This window comes from Lissotriton helveticus, chromosome 11 (assembly GCF_964261635.1).
Source record: "Lissotriton helveticus chromosome 11, aLisHel1.1, whole genome shotgun sequence".
Lineage (NCBI taxonomy): Eukaryota > Metazoa > Chordata > Amphibia > Caudata > Salamandridae > Lissotriton > Lissotriton helveticus.
In genome coordinates this window covers 1101536112-1101548489 of record NC_136072.1, presented here as the reverse complement: position 1 = coordinate 1101548489, position 12378 = coordinate 1101536112, and the positions used below count along the sequence as shown (strand labels likewise).

The following is a 12378-nucleotide window of genomic DNA, read 5'->3' as shown; positions in this document are numbered from 1 at the left end:
AGGAGAAAACCCTCTACGGGTACATATTCAAAAAGCTCAAGTAAGTTATTAGAATGGGCCTCAAACAGCAGAACCATTAGTTTGGCAATGCAAGTTATTCAGGCAGAAATATACTTCATTAAAATTAAAACTCTTCCAGTTCTTCAAAGAGTGTTAATGGTATCAAATACTTGAATACTTTAGAGTATGCAGGTTTGATTACCCCCAAATGTGCTGGAAATGCACAACTTATGAAAGTAGCAAAAAAATGTTTCAGAAGACGTTGAAAGTTGAATTGAAAAAGCGGTGGATGGAGGAAGGAAACTGAATAGCAGGGATTAAGAACAGTTTTGTGTATGTGTGGTTTACACCCACGATTGTACAAATCAAAGTGCAATGCAGGACAAAGTTGAGTTACAGGGAACAGAAATCTTGTTGGATATTGGGATTCATGATTACAGAAAAGCTAAAGTACGTAGATTTAGCTAGGTGAGAACAAGGACTAGATTAAAAAAAAAAACTTACTGGTACTCCAAAGCAGCAGAGCAGCAGATCTATCAAATCTGTTTACGTCAAGGAGTATGGTGCATGAATGTCCAGTCGGTATAATGTGAAGCCAACCTCCTTTGTCCAAGGTGTGAGGCTGTTTGAACTTCTCTTACTGACCCAGTTAAAGTTGTGAGCCTACACTGCATCTCCGAAAGGATAGTTCTCTTCTAAACACTGGGAGCGTACAAAGTATGTAACTTGTGGAAATAGCGGATTAATATCAGTAGAAAACACTGTTTTCAAAATGTGTGAGTTTACGATATGCTCAACCCAAGCGAGCAGTGTTGGTCAATAACTATTACATCTGTGCAATCTAAGGCTTAAGCTCAGGCATGGGCTTTGTAAATGTCAGACACAGGGCAATCCTAACGGCTTTAAATTCAAACAGAGTAAGAAAGGCGGTAGTTGGTCCTATTCCACAAGTAGATAGAGCGAAGTCTGAAACATCAGCAACAATTACAGTAAATGCAAAAATGCAAAACAATCATTACAATTTCATTGGAAGCAAGCATAAGGCAAAGGTAGACAAAAAGTCTAGGCAGAGGTGAAGCTGGCTCAACTCGTATCCAGAAAGAACTTTAAAGCAGGCAGGTCAATACCAATTCATCCAATTCACCCGCAAGTATTTTCAGGAGCCAGCAAAGCCACATCCATAGATTTTAAGAGGAAGAACTGAAAACTGACAGAACCTTATAGCAATCTGCACCAGAGATGGAACCACTGATAAACAATACAACAGTGTTAGAATTGTGTGGTCTATTGCAATAGAGAACAGTATCAGAGCTGCACTAGGTCGATGCAACGAGATGCAAAGCACATAACAGTCGCTGGAAAATTGAGATCATGTAGTCAATAGCAAAGCAGCAAGGCAATACGATTCTGCAGTCATTAGAGCGTCAGGAAGATACAGCACTATAGCAGTCATGAGTGCTTGCATCGCATAGCCAAGCAGAGGTCTATAGTAAAACAGCCAGATGGTTCAGTAAAAGAGAACAATCCGAGAGCAGCAAACATAACAAAACAGGACAACAGGATCCCGGGACGGATCAATTTTGCATGCAAGAGTCACAAAAACACAACTGTTCAAATCAATAGGCTGGCTCATGTCATGCCAAAAGGAACAGTGGTGCTATGCAACTGGCAAAGAAGTACTGGCCTGCAGTGTGGTAACGGCAGAGGGTTTCACTGGTGAATGCTATTGTGGCTGCCTTGCATTGCCAACACCTTCTCCACCAGTAAGTGGAGCTCATACGGACATGAACCTATGCATCTTGTTAGTCATTACGTTTGCTCTTTATAACTGGCAAAATATTTGGGAATTGATTACTCTTCTTCCTTGGTTAATCTATTCCATACCAGAAAACAAACTGCAAACAACTCACATATTATTAGGCATTGTGCCAAATAATCCAAGAACAAAACCTTAACACACACAAACATAAAATAACATCCACCATGCAAAAATATTTAGGCTACTGCTGCCATTATCACCATGCAGGCTCCCTCTTCCCCAAAATCTGAAAAAAGGAAAACAATTTTGTTCTCCTCCTCATGCATTTGTGGCAACCGAGAATAAATGTGACAGAAGAATCTATGTAAGCACAAACTTGCAATGCAAAGACAGAAGAACAGATGTTACAATAATTTCAACCCAGCCAACAGCATAATAGTGTTCTGTAGCAAATATTAATAAAATGACAATTATGACAATTACACAGAATCTGTTGTTGCATCGCCTTTAAAAGTGGTGGTCTAAAGCCCAGTCTGAGGTCACCAACCATTTTTCTCAGTGGCTCCTAGGCTAAGCAACAGCCATCAGTTTGTACAAACGTGCACACCTGAGACAGAGGGCTTAATGACATTTTAATCAATATGCCAAGTGGACAGAACCTCTCTGGTAAGTTGATTGATTTGTGCAAAGCGCCATGGAAAATTAAACTAATTCACACAAAGCTGTACGAAAAAACTACCAGCCTTCCGTATAACAGCTGCAATTCCTGAGTTCATGCATCAAGTTTGATTGAAGAGCAAAAGTCCTTTTTGACAGATCAGCTACCAATGGTCATTAAGTGCAATGCAGATCACAGCACAGGTTTTACTTTCCCAGGTTTCAATGATTTACCATTGACCTGCACTTCTCTTTATGCTGAGTTTTCTTGACAAAGCAACCTCGGATCCACACCTATATTCTTGTCTACAGCACATCCTGAAATAGGATCCTTCAATGCCACTGCCACCTCAACACCCTCAAATTTCCTCCTATGCCTGTAATGCGGAAGACCCAAAGTACTCTTAAAGGACTAAGCCTTTTGCATGCAGGTTTGATTCAGAGCGTACACACACTGCAGGCCATGGGATGGAGCGATGGGACAAAACAAAATGAGAACACAAATGGAAAGATGTAATACTTGGTATGCACGGAGGGCTGGGTAGCCAGGCTGGCCAAGACTACCGTGGTGTACATTGGAGACACTGAGGCGGTAGTGAAGAACCTCCAGCTGAGAGACAAACAGAAACCAGGGGAAGGGTGGGGAGAGAAGGAAATGGGGAGAAAAAAGGAGCAAAAGAGAAAAAGATATTGAGAATGAGGCTACGGATGGGAGAAAAACAAAAGAACAATGACAACATATGGCAACATCAGATAGAAGTCATATTCACTGGCCGACACACATACATATATCATCCCCACTTCGTACGTCTTTAACTAGGATGATCCGGACAACTCTGCATTTGGATGGAACCTGTCAACCCATTTACTGTGAAGTTTCATGTTAAAAAGTTTCTTTTGCTGCAGAGAAAGGGTTTCAGCTGGAGGATCTGATATTGGGACCATATTGGCTCCCTTGAGTGAAAAGCGCTAGGACTTCAATAGGGTGTGTCACTCTAGGATGGATATACACACACAAACAACCCCCCCCAGACATATTGGAAACTGAAGTCCAGACGGCTCCGTTAATGGATATTTGCATCAAATAATGCTGTGGGGCTTGGCTTGAAATGTAATAGCTACAGCTGTGAAAAGGAATAAACAGTAGGCAATAGGAATGAAACAGTTCACAAGCTTTGTGCTATAGTCAGGGTCAACCTGCAGTATAGGTACTTTCAGACCAATCTCATTGTTGGAGAAGCAACACACAGTCCAGCACGTCCAAGTCCCTAACTGAACCCACAACACCAATGGCAGTTTCCTGAGCAACCCCCTTGTTGTATTCTCTTATTTTGTTATTGCTTGCATTTCTCTTTAAATGAGAACATTCTAACTTTGCTGATGTCATGATACAACTTGGTGTTCCTGCATTCTCTGTCTGCCAGTTGCTCCTGAGCCTTTGATGGGAACACCAGCTTCTACTCTGTACTTCAATTAAATCATCTTAACTATCTATATGGCTTCCTTGACCCTTTATCTCCGATTACATCAGATGGCGATGATTGGCTTTTGGAGCAAGTAGAATACAGAGTGAGTTTATGTATATAAAACTCGACTGGTGGAAAAGAACCCATGCGGTGGAACAGAGTGGTGAATTCACATCACGTACAACAGTGTTGAATTTAAGAAAAGTAAAGCGGAGAAGAACTTACAGTGAACTGCGGAATAGTGTGGCGAATTTTGACTTGTAAAACAGAACAGAAACTACGGAGCAGTTAATCGGTGAACAGAGCGCAGAATTCGGCTTGTTAAACTGAACTCAAATCACGGAGTGGAGCGGTAAGCTCACCTATTTCCTTTAATGAGAAAGTTAACTTTTTACTTGAAGAAAATGGAAATAAAGTATTGACAGAAGACTTGACGTGATTTCACAGGTTTAAACTGTTGTTGTATACCTTAGCGTCATTTGAAACTACTCACGTATTTTCCTTCGCGAGCCTATGTTGGATTCCATGAACTGACGACTGGTTTGTCTTCATTCTTACTGACGTCAGTCTAAGACGCGGCACGCCTTCACGTAAGAAGAGGAATACGCATGCGTGGAGCGTAAACTAACGTGGCGGCCATTTTGTACGCTGAACTCGTCTCTTAGCAACCGCAAGACGAACGAGTGAGAATTTGCCTTTTACTTGAACAAGTGTACCGTGCCGATCAGTCCAACACTTTTCTATTATATTCGGAAGAATTCGTATGAAGAGGATATACATTTGTGAGTAATTTTAAAGAAAGACATTTGTGAACTGTTCCGTTAAGTTGTTTCTGTGATTGGAAAAGTCTTCACTGCAAACACCGCATCTGTTACCTACAGAGGAGGAAGTGCATAAGGCAAGAGTATAATAAAAAAAAAAAAAAGAGGAACATAGAGAACCCAAGTGTTATTGCACCTCCTATGTTTTTACAGTTAGGTGGAGAACCGCCCATAGAGTGGGATGAATGGATTGACATTTTTGAAAATTATATAGAAGCACTGGATGGTAAAGACTTTAGCGCCACAAGAAAAGAAGCTTTATTATTAAGTGTTCTTGGAAAAGAAGGACAGCATGCTTTCAAGTACTTACCAGTGGGTTTAAATCAAGATGGTAGACCTATTACCAACGTTTACACTGAGGCTAAAGCAAGAATGAAGAAACAATATTCTAATGAGGTGAATATTGTCATGGCGAGACATAAGTTTTATACGCAGCCACAGAGGGCGGAGGAGTCTGTTGATCAATTTGCGACTAGATTACGAGAACTTTCTTTAAAGTGCAATTTTGGAGAGATGAGGGACGAGATGATCAGAGACCAAATGATCGTTCAATGTAAAAACAAGAAAATGCAGGAAAAACTTTGGGCGGCAAAAAATCCCACTCTACAAGCCGCAGTAGACATAGCCAAGGTTGTTGAAGAATCTACTGCGTGTATGAAAGAAATGGAGAAGAAGGAGACTGCGAGAGAGAGAGTGGGGGTGGGTTAAGTGTGTCGTCTGTTGCACAGAATGAAGTTGCGATAATGAACAAGAAGGGATTTGAGACAAATGACAAAATGGAAAAGAGGAATTCAGGAGGATACAACAGTGGGGATAAAGGGAGCTATCAAGTGAGTATGTGTAACAGGTGTGGCAGCACCTATCATGGTGCAGATTATAAGCGTTGCTTTGCTATTGATAAAGAATTTAGGAAGTGTGGAAAGAGGGGTCACTTCTCGAGGATGTGCAAAACGACAAATAATGACAAAGTGGCGATTGTTGAAGTGAAGCGTGAGATTAGAGTGCAAGACAATGTGGAAGGTGCTGATAAAATATTATGTTTAGGTGAAGTAAATGCGCTGCGGATGGAACCTGGAAGGAAGAATAGGCCTAAAGCTAGCTTCAATATCAATAACAAAGTTGTTGAACTAATGGTTGATCCTGGTTCGTTTTGGACAATAGTTCCAGAATCCTTATTCAAAGAGAATTGGGAGGGAACCGTTTTGTTGCCTAAGGACATCGATCCTTGTGGATACCAAGGAGAGTGTATTGATTTGTTGGGGTACATGGTAGCTGAGATTAGATTTCAGGGACGATCTATTAAGGGGAAAGTTTACGTTGCTAGTTCTGGACCTGCAATATTAGGCTGGGGTCACCAGTATGACCTTCACATTGTCATTGATCCTAGAGCAAGACAGCAAGTGATGATTGTAGATGAGATGACTGCTGAAATGATAGTTGAAGGTATGCCAAACTTATTTGCTGAACGCATTGGTGAATTGAAAGGGTACGTTCATAAAATTGTGCTTGGAGAAGATGCAGTTCCGATGCAGCACAAAGTAAGGAAAGTGCCATTTATCGCAAGACAAGAGGTGAGGAAGATGTTAGATGATATGCTTGAGCATGGCGTGATTGAACAGATTGAAATTTCACCTTGGGTTTCGCCAGTCATGATCACGACCAAATCGGATGGCAAATTTAGATTCTGTGTGGATTTTCGCACACTTAATCAGAATATTATTGTGGATAACTTTCCACTACCTAATATCAACAAATTGATTTTGTCATTAAAGGGTGGTAAGTTTTTTTCGAAACTGGATTTACGAAGTGCGTACCATCAAATAAAGTTGCACAGAGATTCTAAGGCGTTGACTGCATTTATCACTACTGAAGGAGTTTACCAGTTTACTCGTATGCCCTTTGGTCTCGCGTCGGCAGCAGGGGGTTTTCAGAAGATGATGGGGTCAGTTTTGAAGGGGATAAGTAACGTTGTGTACTTTCAGGATGATGTTCTGTTGTTTGGAGAAACGATTGAGCAGCACAATCAGATTTTGAAGGAGGTCTTGAATAGGATGGAGCAATCAGGGCTAACTTTAAGGAAGGAGAAGTGTAAATTTGCGGTAGAGGAGGTAGAGTATTTGGGCTACACGCTCTCTACAAGTGGTGTGAGACCAAAGAGGGATCTTTTGGAGTCAATAAGGAAGGCACCGGCACCCTGTGACAAGGATCAGTTAAGATAATTTCTCGGTCTTATTGAATACTACACGAAGTTTGTGGAGAATTTTGCCGCAAGGACCGAGAAGATTAAGTTGTTACTAAGGAAGGGGTGCAAGTTTGTGTGGGGTAATGAGCAAGATGAGTGTTTTGTTAACATCAAGAAGGCGATATGTGAAGCTAAAATTTTAACCCCATTTGATACTAAGCGTAAGTCGGTGTTGACGGTTGATGCCAGCGCTGTTGGTATTGGTGCAGTGTTAGCGCAGGAGCATGATTCAGGGTTGAGAACAATAGCTTTTGCGTCAAGGACACTTACAAGTTCAGAAAAAAATTATTCTATTATTGAACGCGAGGCGTTGGCAGCCGCTTGGGGGTGCGAGTACTTTAGAATGTACTTGTGGGGATTTGAGTTTAGGATGTTGACAGATCATAAACCGCTGCTCAAATTATTGTCTCCGGGTGGTGCAGGAAAAGGGTCAGCCAGGTTGGCAAGATTAGCTGCTAGACTTCAAGAGTTCTTGTATAGGATGGAATATATTCCTGGGTGGAAGAATGGTGAGGCGGATGGCTTGTCTAGGCTCCCCTTACCCTGGGAGGTTGTAGACAAATTGGGTTTTGAAGCTATGCAATCGGAAGAATCTGTGGCAGCTATAGATGAATTGGGAGATATTTGCACTGGTGCTATCAACAAGAACAGATGGAACTCTTGTATGGCCAATGATGAGGTGTTAAGGTGTGTGAGGGATTTGATTGTGAAAGGTTCTAGGAGAGAGAGTACCCTACCTTTGGCTGTACGTCCTTCAGTGAAGATTTTAGAAGATTTGTCAATTCTAGACGTTGAGGGAAATGTTATCATGAAGGATGATAAATTCATTCCACCTCAGGAATTAATGTTTGTTTTTTTTAAGATGGCACACAAGGGACAACTGGGGCAATCTCTTACGAAGAGGAGAATTAGGGAGTTCTTCTGGTGGCCAGGTATGGACCAGCAGGTCTCTGAGTGGGTTGAGAAGTGCGCAGAGTGCTTTGAGAGTGAGAAGAGATTAAGGGTTGGATGTCAGAGCGATTTTGGGAAAATTGATAATCCAAATTTGGCCTGGCATACTGTTTGTATAGATTTTATTGGTCCTTTTTACTCATTGAGTCCGGACATGAGGTTCGGATTTGTTTTGACTGATCTAACTTCTAAGTGGTTAGTAGTGAAATTTACAAAAGAGATAACGACCAAATCCACGATCAACTTGTTGTCTGAGTTTTCAGGGAAGAGGGCTACCCTGTTAGACTGATTACTGACAATGGAACCCAATTGGTTTCTGAGGATATGGTGAAATTTCTGGTTGCTTGTGGTATTGTTCACACCAGGACCTCACTATACAATCCACAGGGGAATGGTATCGTTGAGAGGGCTAACAGAATGATGAAGGGTGCCATCCAGATGGCTCTTAGTTCTGGTGGCTGTGTAAGAAACATGGTTAATGACTTAGTCTGGGCGTACAGGACCACGGCGAACGGTGTTACCAGTTAAGTTCAGTTCGACATGATGAGGGGATGTTTAGCTGGTACCAAACTAGTTCCGGCTTGGATGAAAGAGTGCATTGGATTGGCAGATTTGGGTGGCGGTGAAGAAAACAAGTTACTTACCTGTAACTTTGGTTCCCCAGTATTGGTAACTTTCATAGATTCCCATGCTTTGTATCATTCCCCGTCGTCGGACTGGGAGTCTCGGTAATAAAAAATATCATAGTAGTAGGTACAAAAGAGAAAGAAAGGCCTAGGCCTCATTCCCTTTTGTAACATATCAGCCTCTTTTTGTAAAAGAGACCAAACTCTAGGCGTCAGCCAATCAGAAGAGCCTCACCCTTAGAACCTTCCTGAAGGAACCTCAGAGCCTCAGATTTTCGTAGCCGTAGTGTGCTAGACACCATAGTTGCTGAAGGCTGAGCTTTCCCCGGGGAGGTGGGTGGGCGCATGGGAATCTATGAAAGTTACCAATACTGGGGAACCAAAGTTACAGGTAAGTAACTTGTTTTCTTGCCCCAGTATTGGAACTTTCATAGATTCCCATGCTTTGTATCAGAATAGCAAGCAGTAAGCATCATAAACACATTTTGTATAGCAGTATATCATAACATTAGTCAGAAAAATACAAAATGTGTCACCCATGGAAGGTGGGATAGAAAGGAAAGCTCACCCATCACTTGAAGAGGTTTCTCAGGACAGCCTGGCCCACAGCCGCATCATCCTGTTGCAATGACTCTAAGCAATAATGCTTAGTGAACGTGTGCACGCTGCTCCAGGTAGCAGCTCTGCAGATGTCTTTGATATGTACCCCCGCAAAGAGGGCCGTAGAAGAAGCCACTGATCTCGTCGAGTGAGCACGGATCTTGCCCACTAGAGGTTTTCCTGCTAACTTGTGGCAATGCAGAATGGCACTTGAGATCCATCTCGAGATCCCCTGTTTAGACATCGGGAGACCTTTGTTTGGACCGCCGAAAGCAATGAACAATTGAGAAGATTTTCTAAAGTCTTTGGTGCGGTCCATGTAGAACTTCAGACAGCGTTGCAAATCCAGAGTATGCAATGTCTTTTCTGCTGGAGTGACTGGGTTTGGAAAAAATGTCTTTAGAATGACCGGCTCATTTAGGTGAAAGTCAGTGGGAACCTTGGGAATGAACCTTGGGTTCGTCCTTAAGATGGTAGTGTTCTTTTTGAACTGCAAAAACGGTTCCTGGATAGTTAAGGCTTGCATCTCCCCCACTCGCCTCGCTGATGTGAGGGCCAAGAGTAAAGCTAACTTCCATGATAAGAATTTTAGGTCTGAGCGGTGAATTGGCTCAAAAGGTCCCTTCATTAGTTGAGCCAGGACTAAGTTCAGATGCCATGCTGGAGGAGGAGATCGCACTGGCGGATAGACCCTGAACAGGCCTTTGAGGAATTGTTTGACAATTCTTGCAGACCACAACGAAGGACCAGAATCAGACCTTCTGAATCTCGAAATCGCCGCTAAATGAACCTTGATAGTAGAATGGGACAGATTAGACTTAGCTAGCGAGAGTAGGTAAGGTAGGATCTGATGAGGTTGTGACGTGAAAGGATTAATCTTTTCCTTCTTGCACCAGATACAGAACCTTTTCCACTTTAGTCTGTATGTTTTGTTTGTGGACGGAGCCCTTGCCTGAGAGAGGATGTCTTTGACCTCCTTGGAAAGAGGAACATTCATGTATTCTCGCTGGTCAGGAGCCATGCAGTCAGGTGCAACGATCTCGGGTCTGGATGCCAGACTTGTCCTTCGGACATTGTAAGGAGATCCGGAACGACCTGCAGCGTTATCGGAGGTACTAGCGATAGCAGATGGAGCTCGGTGTACCAAAATTGTCTTGGCCATGCCGGGGCGATAAGGATGAGCTTGCATGGTTCCGTCTTCATCTTCCTGAGGAGACGAGGAAGCAGGGGAATCGGTGGAAATGCATAGAGAAATCTCCCCGTCCAGGCTATCGACAGGGCATTGCCCAAAGAGCCTTGGTGATGGAACCTGCTGGCGTAGGCTAGGCACTTTTTGTTGGCCGGCGTGGCAAAAAGGTCCACCTCCGGTGTGCCCCAGGTTTGAAAGAGTAGATCTATCACTTGTTGTTTCAGCTCCCACTCGTGACTGACCGAGGCGAGCCTGCTCAGCCTGTCTGCGCCCTCGTTGAGCACTCCTGGTAAGTGCTCTGCCTTTAGAGAAATTCCGTGAAGAATAGTCCATTCCAGAATCTGTTGAGCTTCCCGCGACAAGGGGAGTGACCTTGTCCCTCCTTCCTTGTTCACATAATGCATAGCCGTGGTGTTGTCCGTCCTGACTAGCACCTGTGAACCCTGGAGACGCGGAAGAAAGGCTTGAAGGGCTAGCCTGATCGCTCTCAGCTCCAACAGGTTGATGTGTAACTTTTGGTCGCTTGGAGACCAATGGCCGCTGACTTGCAGGTCCTGCATCACTGCTCCCCATCCCTCCAATGACGCATCCGTCGTCAGTATGTGAGGTGATGGAACGCTTGCGAAGGATAGACCTTGGCATAAGTTCTGTGGATTCGACCACCAAAGCACTGCCTCCTTCATTTCTCGAGTGACCGTTACTTTGTCGTCGAACGATCCCTGCACTTGTTGCCACTGGAGGTCCAGTTGCTCCTGAAGGGGGCGCATCCGTAGCCTGCAGTGTGGGATCAGGGGTATACAAGATGACATCACCCCCAACAGCGACTTGTAATTGCGTACAGAAAGACACTTTTTTCTTTGAAGGCTTCCTGCTAATCTTTGCAGTTTCTGTACCCTTTCTCGAGTAGGAAATGCCTTTGAGAGCCGCGAATCCAACAGCGCTCCCAAGAACCGCGCTGTCCGTGACGGCTGCAGCGTGGATTTCTCCATGTTCAAGGTGAGACCCAGATTTTGGAACAGAGTGGTGCAAGCCTGCACCGCGTCCTGCGCTAATGCTCTGGTCGGGGCCTTTAGTAACCAATCGTCCAGGTAAGGGAAGACCTGGAAGTGGTGTTTGCGCAGAAATGCTGCTACAGGTGCCAGCACCTTCGTAAAAATCCTTGGAGCAGAGCGAAGGCCGAACGGCAAGACTCTGAACTGAAAATGGCTCTTGGCTACTGTGAAGCGTAGGAACCTTCTGTGCGCTGGGTGAATCGGGATATGGAAGTACGCATCCTCCAGATCGAGCGTGGCCATATAATCCCCCGGGTTGACCATTTTCAAAACGTCCTGTAGGGATACCATCCTGAAGGATAAGGAGATGAGATAGGCATTTAGCTCCCTGAGGTCCAGGATGGGACGCCACTTCTCCTGCGTTTTCCTCACCAGGAAGAACCTGGAATAGAAACCGTGGCCCTGTTGATTGGAGGGGACCGGCTCTATCGCTCCTTTGCGGAGCATTTGTTGTACTTCTCGCCGCAGGAGATGTAGATGTTTGGAAGGGATGGCTGATGGGGGTCTGGGTGGAGGGACCTCCGTAAATTCCAAAGTATGTCCCCGTCTGATGATATTGAGCACCCAACGGTCCGATGTAATTTGGGACCAGTTCAGAAGGAATTTTGACACCCTGCCTCCAACTGATGATCTCACGGAGGAGGGAGCAGTAGGCAGAGCCAGCAGGCCGCTATTGGCGTTTGGACGAGTCTCGTCCACGGGCAGTTTGCTTGCCCTTGTTGTAAGGCTGTGAATAACCAGAGGACTGGCCCTGTCTTTGTTGGAATGACTGGCGATTCGGCTGGTACCCAGAGCTGTTGGAAGAATAGCGCTGTTGTTGGTATGCGCCTCTATAGGTGCCACCTCTGCCTCTTGTGCCCCTAAAAGGAGTTTTGCGGTACTGGAGTGTTCCCAGCGATCTAGCTGTTTCCGTGTCCTTCTTGATGTCTTGCAGCGTTTCGTCGATCAATTTGCCGAAGAGTGCCTCGCCATCAAAAGGTAGATCAAGAACCTTGGTTTGGATTTCTGGCCGAAA

The 12378-nt window shown here is 44.2% G+C and overlaps 1 protein-coding gene across 4 annotated transcripts in view; it reads right to left on the bottom strand.

Annotated features, from left to right (window-relative positions):
- Positions 1 to 12378, bottom strand: part of SMPD4 (sphingomyelin phosphodiesterase 4) — a 641449-nt gene that overhangs the window by 192432 nt on the left and 436639 nt on the right. For 3 of the 4 annotated variants that reach the window (XM_078667774.1, XM_078667775.1, XM_078667776.1), the window contains one exon: positions 2937 to 3026. The exons of the other annotated variant lie outside the window; for it this stretch is intronic. In XM_078667774.1, coding sequence (XP_078523900.1) covers positions 2937 to 3026 — 90 coding nt within the window. The remainder of the gene's footprint in view (positions 1 to 2936; positions 3027 to 12378) is intronic. 4 annotated transcript variants of the gene reach the window in all.